The 20,455-nt window shown below is 33.7% G+C and overlaps 1 protein-coding gene across 1 annotated transcript in view; it reads right to left on the minus strand.

Annotated features, from left to right (window-relative positions):
- The window catches only part of Col5a2 (collagen type V alpha 2 chain), a 133,281-nt gene that overhangs the window by 20,295 nt on the left and 92,531 nt on the right, over positions 1-20,455 (minus strand). Inside the window, exons 14-35 of the mRNA XM_046447418.2 lie at positions 20,016-20,069; positions 19,321-19,365; positions 18,753-18,806; positions 17,279-17,323; positions 14,601-14,654; positions 11,024-11,122; positions 10,645-10,689; positions 10,433-10,531; positions 9,226-9,279; positions 8,881-8,988; positions 8,095-8,148; positions 7,270-7,368; positions 6,750-6,803; positions 5,978-6,076; positions 5,813-5,866; positions 5,671-5,724; positions 4,690-4,743; positions 4,165-4,218; positions 2,904-2,948; positions 2,579-2,677; positions 1,482-1,589; positions 1,145-1,198 (exon numbers count right to left, since the gene is read on the minus strand). Coding sequence (XP_046303374.1) covers positions 1,145-1,198; positions 1,482-1,589; positions 2,579-2,677; positions 2,904-2,948; positions 4,165-4,218; positions 4,690-4,743; positions 5,671-5,724; positions 5,813-5,866; positions 5,978-6,076; positions 6,750-6,803; positions 7,270-7,368; positions 8,095-8,148; positions 8,881-8,988; positions 9,226-9,279; positions 10,433-10,531; positions 10,645-10,689; positions 11,024-11,122; positions 14,601-14,654; positions 17,279-17,323; positions 18,753-18,806; positions 19,321-19,365; positions 20,016-20,069 — 1,485 coding nt within the window. The remainder of the gene's footprint in view (positions 1-1,144; positions 1,199-1,481; positions 1,590-2,578; positions 2,678-2,903; positions 2,949-4,164; positions 4,219-4,689; positions 4,744-5,670; positions 5,725-5,812; positions 5,867-5,977; positions 6,077-6,749; positions 6,804-7,269; positions 7,369-8,094; positions 8,149-8,880; positions 8,989-9,225; positions 9,280-10,432; positions 10,532-10,644; positions 10,690-11,023; positions 11,123-14,600; positions 14,655-17,278; positions 17,324-18,752; positions 18,807-19,320; positions 19,366-20,015; positions 20,070-20,455) is intronic.

The raw sequence follows: 20,455 nt of genomic DNA on the forward strand, positions 1-20,455 counted from the left end.
ATTCTAGATTTACTTAAATTGCTTTTTGAAATATTAAATCAACTATTAGATTTAACAAAAAGGGAAAAGACAGCAAGTGTTTGTAATGCGCTAAATTTTTTCATAAGGATAAAGGGACAATATCACCTAAGATAAAACTTTTCTCTATTTTACTCAATTTGAAGTACCAGAAAGTGGCTCAAGGTGATCTTTTTTTAATGATGCAATTGCTACTGCCAGGAACAACATGAAAATAACAGCAAATCATGTCTCACTGACACAGGAAAAATTCACAAAATATCGGGAATTGTAACAGAAAATGCCGAGCATTTGAACCACTGTGTTAACCATTCTTCCATGAGCAAATAATTCATGTCTGAAAATATATTTTCCTACTACCCTGATTACCCTTGGACCTGCAAATATATTCTAATTTTGAAGATCTAAAATTTGTTAAATGTCAATTTTTTTGACATGACATTAAACAATGCTTTGGTGTCAATCATTCTTTTTTTATTTTTTATTTTTTTAGTTGCAGATCGACAGGATACCTTTATTTCATTTATTTATTTTTATGTGGTGCTGAAGCTTGAACCCAGTGCCTCATGCATGCTAGGTAAGTGCTGAGCCAGAACCCCAGCCCCTCAATCATTCTTCTTAACATTCCACTTATCCAGACTGTTCATTGATGAAAGCATAAATGATGAGTCACTGTGCAGTAATTTTCTCACCTATAATACTCAGTATATTGAGGAACACTTAACACACTTTGGCTACTACAAAATTCTACTTGCCTGTACTGGAATGAGGTCTAGACTAGCTCTTTAGATCAACATTACAACAGAAATAAACATTGCACATGAAATAAAAAGATGACAGAGAAAGACAAAGAGGCACCCCACTCCCTTAAACCCCATTCCACAGACATAATACATTTGTGTTTTATTTAATTTTTTCAACAATGACTACTTTTGGGCTTCCAGTAATTTGTGGTATGCAAATAAGTATCCATGACTGATTCACATAACATCTCAAATGTCATCATTCTCAAAATTCTCACTACCAATGAAACGTGATAAACTTTATTTTGAAAAATTAAGATATATTCATATACTACTTATAATGTTGGTTCCTCGCCCTGCTACAAAAATATGCTCTCACTTACTCTTGCTCCATCGTTTCCAGCTGTGCCTTCAGCGCCTTTCTCTCCAATGCCGCCCTGGAAGAGCATACAAAATACTTTATCCATTCAATTATTTCTTTCCCACACCTGTGAGAAAGTTTCACGGGTCCAAAGGCTTAATTGACTTCATAGCTGTGTCCCCTTGAGCCTAGACAGTACCTGGCACTGTGCACTTTCTCAATAAATATTTATTAGAAGAATAAATGAATAGGTGATGTGAGACTCAGAATGGTAGAAGGAAAAGCCTACATAAGAAATCATTATTAGTAGAACATCTAAAGAAATTAAGTGGAATAAATAGATAAATAAAGAGACTTACTCGGTCACCCTTGGGGCCAGGAGTGCCAGCAATTCCTCTTTCTCCTGGCATACCCTGAAGACCTGGTGGGCCTGTGTCTCCAACAGTCCCAGTCGGACCTGGACTGCCCTAAAATGGACAAATAATAAGTGACCACGTTAAGACTAAACATGTGAAATTGCTACTTCAGTAGGGCAACGGTAGTTGAATGTCAGCAGTTTCACATAGTTTAACCTAATGTTTACATTTTTATTTAGGAATTAAAACAGATTTGATTTTTGACTTTTGATTTATGCTTCCAACTTTTCTCTTTAGAGAAAATTAAATACAAATTAAAATAAAAATAATAGACTTGCCTTTTTCTTTTTTTCCTCTATTGGCAACATCTTAGACTCATAAAGATGAGATTACATTTAGAGGAAAGAAATGCTGATTCCATCCTCTCTTAAGAAAACCTGTGTTATTAAGTTCTTTTTTCAGATAATTAGTGGTTAGATTAAAGTCAATCTTATCCAATCACTCTGTTCCCTGAAGAGGATAAAAGCTGTCATGCTACATGATCATGGAAAATTGTACTTCAATTGTGCATACTGAAGCTGGCTGCATTATTTTCTTCCTACCAATGACACTTAAAAGGGAAGGGTGCTGATTTCTCCTTTATAATGTATTCTATCTTCAGGGTTCAAAAAGTACATATTTTCACATGTGTAGAAAGAATTGTGCAACCAGAGACAAGGAAAATGGAGCATGTGATTAAGAATAGCTTTAGTAAAAAATGTGATTTTCTATTTCTTGCTTCTGCTTACTCATGGAAGCTATTAATAAAATGTATCTAAATAAGCATTAAGAATAGGCATGTGTGTGAATCATATCATCATGTCATCATATGCCTTAGGGCATTATCTACCTTGCAGAAAGTCTTCTTTTGAGCTCATTCTTTATTTGCCAGGAAAATGCCTAGTAGGCACTCATTAAATATTTGTTGAAAATTAAATGATAAAGTCAACTCGTCTTGCAAAAAAAAAAAAAAAAAGTGAAACACATTCTAATACCATCTGGAACCTGCTAGGCAGTAATTTTAGAGCTTTTTAAAGTATGGAGATCAATGTGGTACTTACTTTTGGACCATCAGGACCATGTCCTCCAGCCATGCCCTTCTCACCAGGGAGTCCAGTTATTCCAGGTTCTCCTCTCTCACCAGGATTTCCTCTTTCTCCCTATGATAATATTAGAATGTAAAATAATTTCAATACTTCATCTAAAAATGGTTTTAAAATGTTTCTGTAAATGGCATTGCTAGAGAAAAATTTAGAAGCAGCCTCGTTCATGATTCAAGTTTTTTAATTTGGTGCGTAAATCAAAACTCCTTTTAAGATATAAGATGCTGTTTTAAAATTGAAGCCAGTGGGAAGCAAAATTAATCACAAAACAGAAAATACTTACTCTAGGTCCTAATGGGCCAACTGCTCCAGGGTCTCCAGGAACACCCTACAAATAGAATTTTTAAAAACGGAAGAAAAACTTTAAGATAGCTCTAAGGCATTAGTAGAAATCTTTTTAGATCATATATCAAATTTATTTCTGAGTACCATTTGAAGGCTGAATAAGTCCATAATATTAAAGAAGGAAAACTATATATACTTTTAAAATAAAAGAATATCCATATATTGAATAGAAACATTTTTCCAGAAAACTTTAAATTATATCTGAATGTTTAATTTTTTGGCAATGAAAAAATGCAAAATATTCTGGCACAAAATTAGTATGGTATACTTTTTAGTGAAAGAATATATCCCAAAGCCTTTTATATCCCAATAGAACATAGAAAAGTTAACATAAAGAAAAATAATATAAAAAACAGTGAAGAGCTGATCTTCTAAATAGAACCAATTAAGTCCTACTTAATTTAGTAAATATTTTTTTAGACATATGTTATGGACAAAACACTACGAGGAATTATGGGTTCTTCTGAAACAGCTCGTCCTCATTGTGACATGATATTCCTAAAACCCCAATTTCATAGTATTATGAAAAGTCCTTCCATTCATTCTGACTTTGCCATTGTTCATCCTTCAGATCTCATACAAGATACTACTTTCTCTCAGAAACTTTTCCTAGACCCTTATGTCTATCTGAATTAGGTGCATCTTTCATGTTTTCATACATATGTTATCTCCCCTATTATTGCTTTCAGAACATGCTGTATTATAACTCTCTTCTTATTTTCTCCATCTTCTACCATTCTTAATATGACGGCAATGCCCATATCCATCTGTTCCTCTCAGTAGAGCCAAGTATAAGAAATTTTCAGGAAATACTTGTTTTGAATGGTAAGCAACAAATGAATCACTCAAAGAAAAAATAGATTAACTTATGTTAAAATCATTATATGTGTTTATAACTGTGTATAAATCCTTCAGTGAAACTCTATGGCTATGGTAAGGTATATTTGCTAGTTAAGGGCACAGTCTTGGAAAACAGAAAACCTGGGCTCAAATACTATCAGCCGTGTGACTTTAGGAAAGACATCTAGTATCTCTGTGCCTCACTGTCCTCATCTGTAGAATGCAGATAACAATAATACATAGGATTCTTTTGAAGATTCAAAGAGATATATGGAAAAAATCAGAACAGATCTTCACTCACAAAAAGTAATATCATGAGCCAGCAATTTTTATGGCGTTGTTGTTATTTAAAATCTCACCTGATCACCTGGCTTTCCACCTTCCCCAGGAGGACCTGGAGGCCCAGGAAGCCCCTAAAATGAACATAAGGAAATAAAATTTTGAATCTACGAAAATACATAGACTACCAATGTTAACAATTCATCTCTTATAATTCATAGAACCTCCGTGATTATATACCCAGCAAAAGATATTATGTAGACACATTAAGCAAAACATGTATGTAGATAAATCATGAAAGTTTTTCCAAACAAATTTTAGTGACTATGCCCATAAAAATGATAAGACTTATAGTTTAATAGCCTTGTTCAGTTATCAGGAACATTTTATTATTTTTAATTTGTTGGTAGCTTTGTGTTTGATCAGTTTTTCAGGGGAATTCCATTCCTTTGAACAAAAATGCTTGATTTTATCCAAATATCTATCCCATCTACTCAAAGGGGGATGACTTTTTTGAAAATGTGAGAATTTCACATCATTCAACCTTAACTTTTCGTATCTTAAAACCATTCAATGGAAGAACAGAAACCTGAATTAGTGCATACCTGAAAGCCAGTGGGGCCTGGAGGTCCCTGTTCTCCTCTTTCCCCAGCTAGACCCTAAGTCATGAAGGAAAGAAAATCATGAATACAGATAGATTTATGTCTGCTTCTTGTTTATGGAAACAGCTTACTTCCAGTATTTCTTTCAGCATGTTTATCATGTTGGCTAAATAACAGACTAGAATTAAAAAAATCTATCAAATGGTATTATTTGAATTTCCTGCTGGTGAGAAAATATCATCTAAAGCCAGTGAAGAGACTGATGTCATGTATTCCTTTTTTTTTGATCCAAAAAGAAAATGTCTGGAGTCAATTTTCAAATTATAAGAAAGTTGGGCAAATTGAGCACGGAAAAAAATCCATCATTCTCCCATATCTAATCTAAAAGGATGATATTTTCTCTTGTAGTTTATTTCTATGTGCCATAAGAATTATTAATCACAGCTTCAAAACTAGAATAACTAAAGAAAGCAAAGCTGACATTTTAGAAACACAATTAAGCTGTTCCACACCAAAACCAGCAAATATGCCCAAATATTTCTGATAAACAACTTTAAAATCCTAAAACAAAAACCTAATCTCAAAGAATATATATATTATCTATTTTTATCTTTTCAAAAAAAGCCATCTTAAGTAAATTTTTATAAGATACATTATTGGAAGAAGATAGGTATCATTAGTATTTAAAATTTTAATAAAATATAAAATATTTGTCAAAGTCAATTGCAACTTATAAAGATAATAAGGTAGTCTTTGTCATCAGATTTTTAAAAATCTTTAAAATGAAAAGGCCAATAATTTTATTGTAAAAGGATGGAAATACCAGATCACAAGGAATCAGGTGATAAAATATAACTAAAATTTTTCTACCCCACACATTTGTATTCACTTCTCCTGAAACTTATTCAGTAAGTATTCATAAATCCTGGACAAACATCACCAAGAAATGTGATTTAAAAATATAATCACTAAAAGGTCACATACCGGAGGGCCCACAGGACCGGAAGGACCAACTTCACCATCTTTTCCAGGAGCTCCCTAGTATCACACAGAAAATTCATAAGATGAGACAATGAGAATTTTGACAGTTTCATATTTGTTTTTTTAGCAGAAAATGGATAGTTACCCTTTGCCCAGGAACTCCAGCATTTCCTGCTTCTCCCGGTTTTCCAGGGTCACCCTAAAGAGTAAATTGAAGTAATTCTAAAACTCAATCAGTTTTCTAAAAAATATACTTTGGTCTTCCAATGCAGATTCTGCTGAGGCGGCATATATTATACACTGTACTCACACTGCTACCTTTCGGGCCTGGAAGACCCATACTCCCAGGCTGCCCTCTGATGCCTATGGAACCTGGAGGACCTGGTCGGCCATCCTCCCCTGGAGCACCCTATAGGATAGACAAGAAACATGTAAGTTCTCTCTTAATGTTCCATTCTAAATTTGCCATTTTCTTTTGCTTACTATAAAAGTTATATAAATTGTAAATTACCCCATGGCTTTTTTTAGTGACTCAGAAAAGTTGGATGGTTTTTAGAAAATCTCTTAAATATTTGGAGTAATTAGAGCACAGATTTTATTCTTACTGTATGCATAAGCCTTGTCCTCACATTTCCTGACATTCTCATATTGATAGGAAGAATCTTTCCTTCTTCTTTCATTTACTCTAGTTTGTGGTAATGAAAATTCAGGACTTTGTTTTACAATGCAATATAAGGTAAGGGCTCAAAATATATCACCTCTTAAGAGTCATACCTCCTTATCTTTTAAATATATAAAATTGGAAAAATGAGAACATTGTTAGTAGACAAATTTCACTAATATCAAATAGCATCATTTCAACTCTCTTCGATTATGGAATTTCAAACTCCAACATTTATTTCAATGAAATTTGATCTAGATTTTGTTCAATTTGAAAATATAAAAGATATGAAGAATTTACTAGGTGAAGCATGAAAATATAACATCCATACAATTACAATATTAACTTCAAATTAGTGTCATTTAAATTGCATATCTATTTTAAAATATCAAGGTAATAGCTTTTTATTTAAATTACTTACCAAAGGTCCAAGTTTTCCTTCAGGACCTTGGACACCAGGATTGCCTGTCAGACCCTGAAAATGAAAAACACCTGTCAATTTGTTGCTAAACTGACATTTAAGTAAAGATTCTAAACAGGAAAAATAGTGTTGCATTGTTAAAGATTGAATAGATGGCCAATTCCAGAGTTTAAATAATATTACCAATGATATTTTGTTAAAGTGAAATTTATCAGGAAATCTGTACCAAAGTCCAAACAAGCAGGGGTTTTTTTTTTTAGCAAGTAATGAAAACAAGATTTTTTTCTCATGTCAAATGGCAAAGCTACTAGTATATACTTATTTGAGAAACGAAGACTATACGTTAACATGTTGTCTATAAGTGAAAATAATTTAAAAACAATATTTCAAACAATCAGATCAAAATCATAAAAACAAAATGCTCCAAGTTGTATAAACAAGCAAAAGCAAAAAAACCTTCAATGGATAAACTAGGAGGATTTCTTTGGGGTTTATATACCAAATAACTCCAGGTTCTTACCCGAGCACCTGGAAGCCCAGGTTCCCCTGGACGTCCTGGGTCCCCTTGGCCTCCCTTAGGTCCTGAAGAACCTACAGGACCCCGTTCTCCTTGAGCACCCTGTTTCAAACCAAGAGATACTAGTTAGAAGAAGAAAGGAGTACAGGGAAACAAAAGCAGGGAGAGGTTAAATTCTTATTTTACAAATCCGCACTAATATACAACTATTTTGTCAAAGATGTTACAAAGACTTCTTTGAAACAATGTTATTAAACATTTTGTTGTAACTTGAATATCTTGTAAAAGAGTGGTTTTCCCATCATTGATTAATCAAAGTTGTGTTTAGAACCTCACTCCAATAATTCAAATAGAGTCTTGGAAGAGCTAAATTTCTGAGTAAAAGATATATATCAGCTAAAGTAAAAGTCTATTATTTTTTCATCTCTGAAATGTGCCTCAAAAGTCTGAAAACAAGGGCTGGGGATGTGGCTCAAGTGGTAGAGCGCTCGCCTGGCGTGCGCGTGCGGCCCGGGCTCGATCCTCAGCACCACATACAAACAAAGATGTTGTGTCCGCCTAAAACTAAAATAAATAAATAAATAAATATTTAAAAAAAAAAAAAAAAAAAAAAAAAAAGTCTGAAAACAAGTTCTCATAATATTTAAACCATCATCCTCCTGACTTAGTCCTCTTAAAAGAAAACCAGTTACATAGTTTAGGGACAGGCCTGATGTCTGCGTCCACCTCCTTTCTAGATCTGGATTCATGCCAGATTCATCACCATCCTGTACTTGGCCTCTTTTAAACACCACCCACGTGAGCATCAGCAATGTGGGGTGATCTCACCTTTGGTCCAGGCAAACCATCAGATCCTGGAAAACCACGATTGCCAGGAGAACCCTGCAAAGGATGAAAATATAATCTTTAAATTGCTATTGACAGTTTTGGAATATAGCGATTAATTTTTATTTTAATTATTATAAAGTTTTAGGAGCACTAGTATTGTTTTGTGTGAGAAGCCCTTGACAGCTCTGAGCTCTGTACAAATTTTGGATTATTGTTGCCCCTTTCAGATTTGTTTCTTCATACTGCATTCACAGCAGCCTCTTCTGACCTTCACAATGACCAAATCCTTTCTGACCTTCTGGCTTAGGAGTTAGTTTTTCCTCTGCTAAGAATGTTCTTTCTCAAAGGACCCTATTTCCTAAGCACCTAATCTAACATTATATCACTATCATATACTCTAGTTAAGTCTTCACCATGCCAGCCTATTAGATAATAAGTGAATGTGTAAATACGTTTTTATTTACTACTGGCTTCTAATTGTATCTCCCCACCAAAGTAAACTAATGTCCACACAAGGCTCAGACCATAGTAGACAGAAGTCTGCTAATGTATTCCAAGCACCAAAATCTCAAATCGGCATTTGGTAATGATTCAATCAATATGTGTCGCACAAATGAATGAGGAATGATTAGACAGTTGGCTCTTTTTATACACAACAACCATGTTAAACTGTTTTGAGGCCACTACAGTGGATCCCTTAAATGCTTTAGTTTTCCTTATTATCCCCAAACTTACTCACACAATTCCCCCATAACTATCAGAATGTATTTTATTATTCAAATTTACCCTTTCTCCCATTGGGCCTGGTGGTCCAACCGTTCCTGGATCACCTCGAGGGCCTCGTTTGCCTTCTTCACCAGGTGGGCCTATTGGGCCCTGAATACCATGTGGCCCCTGTTAAAAACATAAGGAAGTTACCAGAGGAGCTCTTTGACAAGTGGAATAGTTGGAAGACTCATTTAATGAAGCCAGTCACAAATCCTAAAGTATAATAAACAAAGTATTTTCATCCAAAGCTATTATTAGTCCCATTGTTTTTTAATCTCTTGAGCATTTTGAGATGTACACTTCCAAATGACATTTATGCTCTTCTAGTCTTTAAAAAAAATAAAAATAAAAGTGAAGGCTTACAGGTTCCCCTTTTGGGCCAGCTTCTCCTTTAAAACCTGGAACTCCTGGATCACCCTAAAATAAAATGTTAACTGTTATAGAAACCAGGACATTTAGCAAGTCCAATCTGCTCTAATCCATTAGCATGAATAGGCACGAATTTTTTTCAGTGTTTGAATCTATATCGAATTAGTAATGTGATTTTTAAACTTGGCAGATCTTATAGAATGTATGTGAATCTATGTGAACTTCAACAGTTTGATTTTTAATGTCATGTTTTTTTCAAACATACTAAAATACTTAAAATTATTCCATTATTATTCAGATTTGATCCTTAAATTAGAATTAACAATGATGACTTCTATAGGTAATTTTACTTAGGGTTTACTTAAGATATAGATTTGTTTACTCAGAATCAAAACCATTTTGTTTCTCTTATTTCTTGAGAATTTTGCAACTCTAAGTAGGATATTTCATTTTTGAAATGCTCTGGGAGTTCTGTATTTGTGTCCTTAAATATTAATTGGTGTTTATATCAAAGGAATCAAATTGCCAAATTGAGAACATAGTAAAGTAAATTGTGACATATCAGCAATATTCATATTTTAATAAATCTATCCTTAGCAATTAAAAATAGTTTATCAACATGACCACATTTTTTTGTAACATAATCTAAAATATTTGTTTAAAGTGGTACTGGGAAAAAATTGTATTTTCCCCATCAAGATAAAAGCTATAAAAGCACAACTTCTCAATGTGTTTATTTCTTATGGACTCATCACAAATATATTTCTTAATAATTTCTGCAAACTATGGAAACTTGTTTAATAGAAACAGTATGTTGGAATCATTCTTCAAGAATAACCCTCAAGAAATATCTGTTCAGCCTAATTTTAGCCAAATCATCACATAAATCCCTATAAAATATTTTTGTAACATTTATTATTTAACTAACCATAAAATTCTATGAGGTGAACTATGAAGTTATCACCATATTAAGTTTTAAAAAACCTAAAATTTAACTTTTGGCAATAATGTTCAATTTAGAATTTAAACAACTTGATTGCACATTAACATTTGGCTTTCAGAGATTTCAGATTCCAGACTTCATTTCCCTCACTTGGATAAGTCACATTGTCTGCTTCATTGTTTCATATTACCTGTTACTTCTCTAAGCACTCTTAGTTTGATAATACTACAGGATGACAGATGTTTCAAAAGACAGTACCGGTTGTCCTCGAATTCCCTGAGGTCCAGTGCTACCCTGAGGGCCAGGAGATCCAGGGGGTCCTGTCAAGCCAGGAGGACCTGAGGTACCTGGAGAGCCCTGTCAGGTAGCAAAAGTGGCATGATAAGTAGAGACCTAGGTAGTATTGTAGGGCCAATATCCAAAGGATTGAAACTATTAGAGTTTCACATGGTGTAAATGAAGTTACCTACCGTGGGGCCTTTGGCACCAGGTGTACCATCAGTTCCCATTGCACCCTAAAAGGCACATAAAAAGTTTTAAAATATTAAGCCATATCTGGACACATATGGGTAGCATTCAGAAGTCCAATCATCTTCCCAAAGGAGAGAGAAAAAAATGCAAAAATCACATTATTCACATCATAAGAATACTTTTATGACTAATTACCTTTTCCATAAATTGGGGAAAACACGCAGAGTTGATAAGGGAAATGTTGGTTTTTTTTTTTCATGAGTTTTAAGCACTCATTCAGAATTCAAAGAGAATATATTAAGACAGGTTGCATTTGTTCTGATATTATAATAAGTGCCCATCTTTCAGAGCTAGTGCTTAGATACACTAGGAACTTACAGGAAGACCTTGAGAACCAATTGGACCTGGTGGTCCAGTTTCACCTCTCTGACCCTGAGGACCTTCAGGGCCTCGAGCTCCAGTAGGACCTGCTTCTCCCTAAAGGAGTGCAAAGGGATATGTTAATTTAAGAAAAATATAACAGTGTCATGGAACAAAGTTGATTACAAGTTTGTAGTTTTTCATTTTAAACCCAAATATTTACAGAGGCCAAGGGCACAAAGAGGTTTATCAAAGACGTGGGCCTAACCCAGCTTAAGGAATGGACTTACTACCTTTCTACATGCCTTTTATGCAATTATGCTAGGGACCTCTTTCATGAGAATATTCTCCATATCCCAATTTCCAAATATAGAAATCCTACACATTCATCAGGGTCAACTTAAGTTTCCCTCCTCAGAACCTTCACAAAATTTGGTATTCTTCATACCAAATCATTGGATTTTTTAACTTATTATATTTAACATTTAATATAATCTAGATTCATAATCAAAAATTGGGAAGAATCCTATACAGGTAACACCAAACTCCAAGAATGAGAGTAAATATTCTAATTCCTACACATTTTGCTTTTAATTTGTTCTTAGATAAATATTCATACGCTTCAAGTACACTTCTGTGTAAATAGCAGAAGTATATTCAGACTCTAACTCAAATCAAACAAAAAATAGAAAAATTGAACAGATCCATTATGTTCGTAGAAGTTGTTTCTGTTTAATGTAAACATGGACATTTCAAGCCCAACAAGGTACCACACAAGTAAAGTTTGATTGTTATCCAAGAATAAACCAAAGTATCTCTTTGTATTTCTAAAACAACCCAAGATCAGCTAAAATGTGCTACAGGACCCAAACAATGGTTCTCCAATTGACTGAAACTCACGGTAAAAATTGAAAAAAAAAAAAAAGTCTATATCATCATTAGAGGGCAAAACATTGTTTTCTTGCTATATAAGTAATAAAGAAAAAATCATGGTTATTAGTATAAATTTTACTCAATTTATAAAAATTCAATGCTATTGACCTTCAAGAAATCATTCATTCAGCAAAATGTAAAATATCAGGGCTACAAATATCTAATGAGTTTGACAACCTTTGGCATCACAAAACAAAACAACACTTATCAAACACAGACACACATACACACGCACACACACTTCTTTGATATAAATTAGATATTTTTTAAAAACAGCATTAAGAGCAGAACTAAGTGGTCAAGGTAACCTGATAATTACCTTTATTTAAATTCAACATAATGATCCAGATAGCAATAAAACTCAGAAAGCCTAGCTAGTTTTAATTCAGATAAACAAATAACTTTTAGTATAAGTTTTTCCCATGCAATATATGTGCAGCATACCTATATTAAAAATTTATACTCTGTATCTGAAATTCAACTTAGTTCCTGTATTTTATTATATATCTGTGTGGTCTAATCCTAGATTAGAAAACTGAAATTGTTTAAGTGGCTCATCATTATCAACTAAATACATTAAAACTCTATTACTCTTTATTGAAACGCAAAAAACTGGATGCAGAAAAACAAATACCCAAGAATTTTTATAGTGGCGTGGGTGAGAAGCAAATATAGGGAAATGATTTCTTAGAGAAACAGGTTTGCTAGCTGTTTGAGTTTTATTAAGTAGCATTCCAGAGCTGACAACAAGTCTTACAAAAATCTGGGAGGACAGGGAAGTATTCAGAGTGATGGCTTATATAAAGTGAGATTGCTAGTAAACTTGAAACTGCTTCCATAGGAGCAAAAATCCCTTTCTACTAATTCATAGACTTTGGCTTTGTGAGTACTCTTTCTTTATTTCCCAACCCAGAGCTCAATTTTGGGGTGGAGGGTCTCATATGAAGAATGAAGGAATTTTGGATGTTTTTATAGGGATATAGAGGAGGTGAGGCAAGAGTAAATTGTATTAAGATATAGATTTCAGGGCTGGAGAGAGCTCAGTAGTAGAGTTCATGCTTAGCATGTGTGTTGCCCTGCATATTAGCCCCAGAACCACAAAACGAAAACATTTGGACATCAGGAAGAAAATCAGAGTCAGAGGGGCACAAAAAGTTGCCCAAGGAAAGCAGAAATGATGGTGAAATGACTTAGGATAATATCTGAAGGCAGCTCCATCCCTGTGGCACAGAGTTTAGAGAGAGCATTGGAGAGAGCCTGCAGAATCATTTGACCTGATGATTCTGGTATTTCAATAAGTGTTTGGAATTTCAGGTCTTTTTGTTCTAACTTTAAATCCCATTTAAATAGCACTATGCACTATTACTAAGAGACATGACACTATATCGGGGAGGGTCCAATATGGTAAAAATATAGAGATTATCTCAATTCTAGGCAAAATTCCATGAGAAAGCAAGGCTTAAAGGGGGCTAATTACCTGCATTTGCCATTGTCGTTTTTGTAAGACTAAATAAATCTTGTAAGTAAATACATTCTTCAAGATGAAAGTCTTTGCCATGATTTCTTAGGGTGAGGGGCAATCAAATGTGTTGCTTAAAATTTGAAAATACTGTTCTGAATTTATTCACTAACTCAGCTAATATAATCTTAATACCCTTTGCTAGGTCTAACCAAATGGTAACAGGTCTGTGAGTTGAGAAGGATTTCAGAGTCCAAGCACAAAGCAAAGATGATTATTCACTTTCCAAGGCAGGAAAGGGGCCAGACACCACAGGCAGCATCAGCCCCAAGTGGTGAGGACAGGGGGCTTACAAACAGGTCTAACAACAGAACAGAGTCAGTTTGCTTTTATTCGTGTATTTTTCCCCACAGTTTTGGCTCTGGCCTGAGCCAGAAAAGTTCCTGGGGACTTTCTAGGTCCCCAGATAGAGACAGCACTTGTGACTTTTCTCTGACTAGCTTTCACGTAACTGAATTGCTGACCTGGAAGATAACACAAAAGAAGAAGGAGCATCACCTTCTACAAACAAGATGGAGTGAGATCCCAAAATGAAGTCACTTATGCCAAGGATCAAGTTTGATTTGAGCTTACACCCTCCAACTGTATTCCTTACATTTCTCCCAAAATACTGCAGTTGTGACTCACTATGAATGTAAGTCATCCCAGCAGAATATTTTAATCCATTCCCACACTGAGAGCAAAATATCCTCCCTGCCCACGCCTTCAATGGCTGCAAGTGGGGTGGCAGGGTGATGGCTGGCATTGTGTGAAAGAACATCCTTTTCTAACAAGGTCTGACTTATTTTAACTTTCTATTGTGCAGAGCATTCTTCTGTTTATGACTCCCTGGCACTCTATCCAAGAACTGAATTCTAATTCAGTTCAAAACTCTTTCTTATTCCTTATACCTGTTATGCTAGATCCCTGAAATGATAGATTCTTTGATATTGTAATTGTATGGTTATAAGTAATTATTCTTCGTTACATTTTATAGAGTTACTTTCATTTTAAAATTCTCTTTATTTTCCTATCATAATGGACAATTAACATACTACTCTAGGCTCTTCACTTAATTAAGAAGGACTTCCATACTCTTCAGTTAATGCAATATTATTCTTTAATTTGGGACTCAAATAGAGTTAAACATATCAATTATCTTACCTTCATTCCAGGATTTCCTGGAAAACCAGAAGAGCCAGGTATTCCAAGAGGACCCTATTAAAAGAAACCATAAAACTTATCAACTATGTCTCTAATACCAAATTAGGTCATTTTTTTCATTATCTGATAACAATCTTTATTTTAACACATAATATAGGAATAATCTGTTTTGTGCTTTCAAACCACAAATATAATAATGTAGTTTTATTATAAGTATCTTCTAACACTGATCAAAAATAATTCTAGGAGACAAACCAAAAGTATTAAATATGATAATTGTATTTCCTTATTGTACCACATAAGTTTAAGTCAGTCTCAGTCACAAATAATTCTGAACAAATGCCTCTTGAGATTCACTTTCTCTGTGTTAGAAACTAAGTAGCAAAAATAGTTTTTAGAAAGTTATAATTTGTACCAAAATCTAGCATGTCACTCTATAAAACTGATGCTTAAAAACAACTCGGATATTTTAGAAGGATTTTTCAGAGCAATAATAAGTGGATATTTATCACTATCCTACATGCATAGAGTTTAAACCATTGATTTAAAAGCTAAATCTAAAGAAAATCAGAAGAATTCTATTCTACATTATCTTGGTTCTTCTTGAGGACTGCATTTTAATTCCATCAATGTTGAATTAATGAAATCCCTTTCAAAGTATACTTACTTATTTTCCTGTATTTTGTTTTCTTTTCACAAGTACAAGGGAGTAAATATTCTTGGGGCAAATAATTACAGAATAGTAGAATTCTATTGTCCTTTTGGCATATGGAAAAACTAAAAACTTTACAAATTTTCTTTTTGAACATCTTTCAGTATTGGCTCATGTTGAGCAGAAACACCTTCCCCACCTCCATCCCCACCCCAACATGCACACACACTTTCTCTCTCTAATTTTCTTTTTATGGAGTTGTATTAGTACAAGTTAACTTGTGGAACTTGACTCAACTTTTGCTGTTTCAAGAAGATAAAATTGTACAATTTGCACCACTATTTTCTAATTTGTTTTGAATAGCTTACATTTTTAAACATTTCTAATTTTTTTTACTTTGTATTAGTGCATGTTAATTACACAGAATAGTGGATTTCATTATGCCATAGTCATACCTGCATATGACAGATTTTGATCATTTCTACTCCCTATCATCCACCCTTTCTTCCCCTCTCTCCTTCCCCCATCCCCACCACTATTAAAGTTATGTTATTTGGTGGGGAAAATACATGTATGAATCAATTGTTCTATGGTTCAGAAAAGAACTTTATATTTTTAGGCTATCTGAAAATATTAATTTAGTTTGGTTTTTCCTGTAAAATTATAATTTAAATTCCCTTAACAAAATAAAAGGAGAGACTTAGATCCACTACTACTACTACTACAATCTATTATATCCATAAGTCTCTTGAGACCCTTCATGATTCTGGGAACCTCAGCAGATAATAAGTAGCAACTGAGGCTATCTATACATTACAAGTAAGGAAAGGAATATTAAAATGAGTAATATGCTAGAAATTTGTGAAATTACAAATTTTGCTTTTGTTTATATTTTACTAACCATAGTTAAATAAATGCTCAAATTTTCATCTTTAACTGTGAGTTAAAGGTTCATAATTTCAAAGGGCACCTATGAAATAGTGCAAGACTATCTAAAGCAAAATGCAATAGCATTATCAATACTGAGCATAAAAAACACTCTGTGAAATATTAGCATTCCCTGAAATCTTTTCATTTCTCATTCCATGTTATACTTTTACTCTCATGGCTTTACTTATTACCTATATGTTAAAAATTCCCAAATCTATATTTGCAATTCACATCTCTACCCTGAGTTCCACTCTTGCATATCCAATCACAAAATTAAACTAATTTCTTTTCATCCTAAACCAAAACCCACGAGCTGTATCCTGTTGCTCTTCCTGTATTTCAAGTCTCAGATAAATCATACAAAATTCCTTAAACCAGAAAACCAATAAGCTGTGGCATTTAGATGTTTTTAGCTCACAGATATGCAGCCTGCCTCCATTACCACTGTAATAGGTTTAGTCTATATCTTTATCATTTCTCTCTAGGATTGCATTTGTGATATTCAACTCAGACTTTCATCTCAGCCTTCGCCCTGTCATCTCTGACATTACCAGCAGGTGATCTTTCAGGTCATGACACCCCTGTGTTTAAGATTCTGCAATGATCTCTCAGTAACTACTTTAAGACAGACTTCAAAAACTCTTTAATAGAGTAAACGTAGCCTTTCATGATCTAGCTCCTACCTCTCACTCTAATTTTACCCTCTCAGCATTTTCCTGAGCTCACCATGTTTTTTCATCTGTCTGTTGTTTGGAATGAACTGTATTCTTGTCTGTTTTATGTACTCATTTTTCAAGACTTTGCTTGAAAACTACTGTTTTTAAGTCTTCCTTTACTTTCTTCTTTTACTGTATGTTTAGGTAATCCCTCCATTATCTCCTATACTTCATGTGTATTCTTTATTATAGCAGTTAGCAATAGTATTATGCAATTATATTTATTAATATATCCAGTTTTCAAGAACAAGAATTGTGTGTTTTTCATCTTTTATTCTAAGTATGTGGAATAGTGAATATTCTGTTAATGTTTAAATGTATAAGCAGAATAATTGATAGACAAAGAATGAATGAATGAATATGAAAGTACAACTACTCACCATTGGCCCAGGTTTCCCAGGCATACCATGTGCACCTCGTTGTCCCTAATTAAAATAAAAAGGCAAGGTAAGATTACACTTTTTTTTTTTTTTACTTATAGTAATTTTTAATTTTTTCCACTTCTCATATAAGGTTACATTTTAAAGTATTTTATCATAATTCATTTGCTTTGTAAACAATTTCAAAATGTTAAAAGTTGAAGAATAAATATTAAAGTTAACAGATAACAACTGTCTCTGGGTGAGTATTAATAAAAATAACCAACTAGGAAAAGCTGATAAGGTGGTAATAAAAATACCTATTCTTACGGCAATAAGAAATGAAAATCAAAACTAAGAAAAAATGATACTGAATAAAATTTATTCTTTTTACTTTAATATATCCCATTCTATCATATGAACTTAGGAACAATGAGAATTTCAACTTCTATTCTTTTTAGCAGACAGATTAACTTAAGGAAGGAATGTCCTCCTTACAAAAACAACAACTTAGAAACAACATGTGTACACACACAAATTAATTTATGATGGAGTCTGGTCTTCACCCAGATCCCCTTCAGGTCTGAAGTACAATTCCATCAGCTAAAAGTATTGAAGGTTGGTTCATGGTTACTCTTCCCAAGAACAGTCCTCAGTAAAGGGAGTCTCTCTCAAAATTTTGCCCTTTCTTTGGTCAATATAAGGGTACAAACAATTGACTTCCATTCAAGACAAGTCTGAAGAGCTCCATAATTCCCCTGAGATTACCAAGGTCTCTGTTGCAATTGCAACACAATTCAATTTCTCCCTCTCACAAACCCTTATTCTTTTATTTAATTATCCACAAGTATTAATTCTAAGAGCAATCCCCAGTGAATTTCCTGTCTACAGTTGACTACTTTGAAGCTGCTTCATAGGAAACTTGACATAACACTCTAAAGCCAGACAGAAGTGGTAAAATAAAGCTGACTCTAAATTAAATTTTTTAAGCTGGAATCCCCAGTGAACAGCTGGTGATAAATAGAGCTGGAATCAATCTTGACGCACTGTGGGAGCACAGTAGAATATATTTTCTCCAAGAGTGAACTGAAATAGTACTGAAGTGTAAGGGAATAGACTAAAGATGTAATATCTCAGGCACCTGAGAAGGTTTAGAAGAAAAAGCAACCATATATTTGATGGAATTTCAGGGGTGGTGTTGAGCACTTTTATTGGAAAAAGATATTGTAAGGATGATGGTGATTGAACCTGGGTATGGGGTGAACGTTCTATCAGTTTTCTTCACAGTTCTTGGAATGTCAGGCTATGTAGACTAATATTCAAACTTGGAGTTTATTCCAAATATTTTTAAAAATTATTCCAAAATAAAAAGAAAGAAAAAAAGCAGATGATCTACTGTGATTTCTCATTTAAAAGACAAATTCAGGGAAGCAAACCCCCAAAAAAGGGTTGAAATGCACATCTCAGCAGTACGGATAAAAGCAGGTATACTTACAGGAGCACCCTGGGGCCCAAGTCTCCCTCTTTCTCCTGGCATTCCTCTTGGACCCTATAGATGAGACAGAGAAAACATCTCTTAAAGAGTCTAAATTGAATTCTAGGCTGATTGAACTACCTATTCCATCCAATTGAGATTTAATATAATTAGTTGCCAAATAGCAATGTTTTCAGGAGTGTGACAACTACCTGTGGAGACACCTACCCCACCACCTCTTATATAAATAGATTTTATTTAACTTAGCTTTAAGAGGCCAAGTACATACTATTTGGCCAAGTATAGTACTTGGTCAAATACTGATTTGATCAAATACTGATTTGATCATTGTGATTAGAAAAAGATAAAGTCATTTAACACTCAAGAAAAAGGTGAAATCAGAAAGGGCCTTTTTCCTTCCGAAGGGCCCAATTTCTTTTCTTTTTCTTTTTTCTTTTTTTTTTTTTTTTTGCTCTTCTGTCAGCAGTATTTCACTGACTAATGTACATTCTTCATGTGTTTTTATTTTTCTCTTAAACATTTTCTTAATGTAACCTTGAAAAGAAAAAATAACAAAACTGATACATACCAGAGGTCCCATGGCACCCATTGGACCAGTAGGGCCAGCTTCACCCTGAAGCAAAATTGAGATTGCACAATATGAGAAAACTAAGTCAACAATAACATTATGTTAGTCCATATATAAAAATTTTAAAGAGGACATTTATTTTCAGAACATATTTTATAATCTTTCAATGAAGGATCTCAAAAGTTTATATTATTGCTTTTCCATAAAATTAGGTGAAATTTTGATTTCACAGAAGTAAGTCTAAGATAAAATTGGGGATTTAAACAAGAAAGATGGAAACTATCACACCTACTAATAAAGTAACTACATGTCAATCTCTGGTATATCTCAAGCATAATTTTATAAAATTAACTAATATTCTCTGAAGATGTATTATAGAAAATTTAGAAATATAAACTTTAAACCAGATGCTTTCTCATATATGTATCTCATGATGCCTCACAATAAAAATCCCTCAGTACTTACTTGATATTTTCTCTCCCTATGGAAATAAATTTTTGGAATAAGCAAGGCTATATGGCCCTAGAATTAAAAGGGTAGTAAACAACAGAACACATGTTATTTACCTAACCATTCATTTATTTATACCCCCTTTTGCTTGAAGAATTAGTTGATGGGGTTCTGAAAAATACATAGGTACTCAAAGTAGGACTGAAGTACTGTAGTCCTGGTAAACTTTGGTTTTGTACAATTACCTTAGCACCAGTTGCTCCAACTTCACCTTTAGGGCCTTCAAGACCTTTGTGTCCCTGAGAATAAAAACATAAATATATATGTATATATATATATATTTATGCTGGGTTTTGTTTTCAATTTTTAATACTTAGAAGAAGCATAAAAAATAAAAAGTGACTTATGAATCCCAGGGGCTCAGGAGGCTGAAGCAGGAGAATTGCAAGTTCAAAGCTAGCCTCAGCAGTTTAGCAGGACTCCATCTCAAAATAAAAAACAAAAACGGCTGAGGATGTGGTTCAGTGGCTAAGTGCCCTTGGGTTCAATCCCTGGTTACCCCCACACACACACAAAAAGAAACTGCCTAATGAAAACAATTTCAAATTTTAAGTTATTGCTCAAAATATCTTCAAATTCTCAACCTTTTTTGAAAGTTTACTCAGAGAAAATTGAAGTAGGGTTT

The sequence above is a fragment of the Marmota monax genome, unplaced genomic scaffold (genome assembly GCF_021218885.2).
Source record: "Marmota monax isolate L192 unplaced genomic scaffold, Marmota_monax_Labrador192_F-V1.1 WCK01_AAM20220418_F8-fsc00007, whole genome shotgun sequence".
Taxonomy (NCBI): domain Eukaryota; kingdom Metazoa; phylum Chordata; class Mammalia; order Rodentia; family Sciuridae; genus Marmota; species Marmota monax.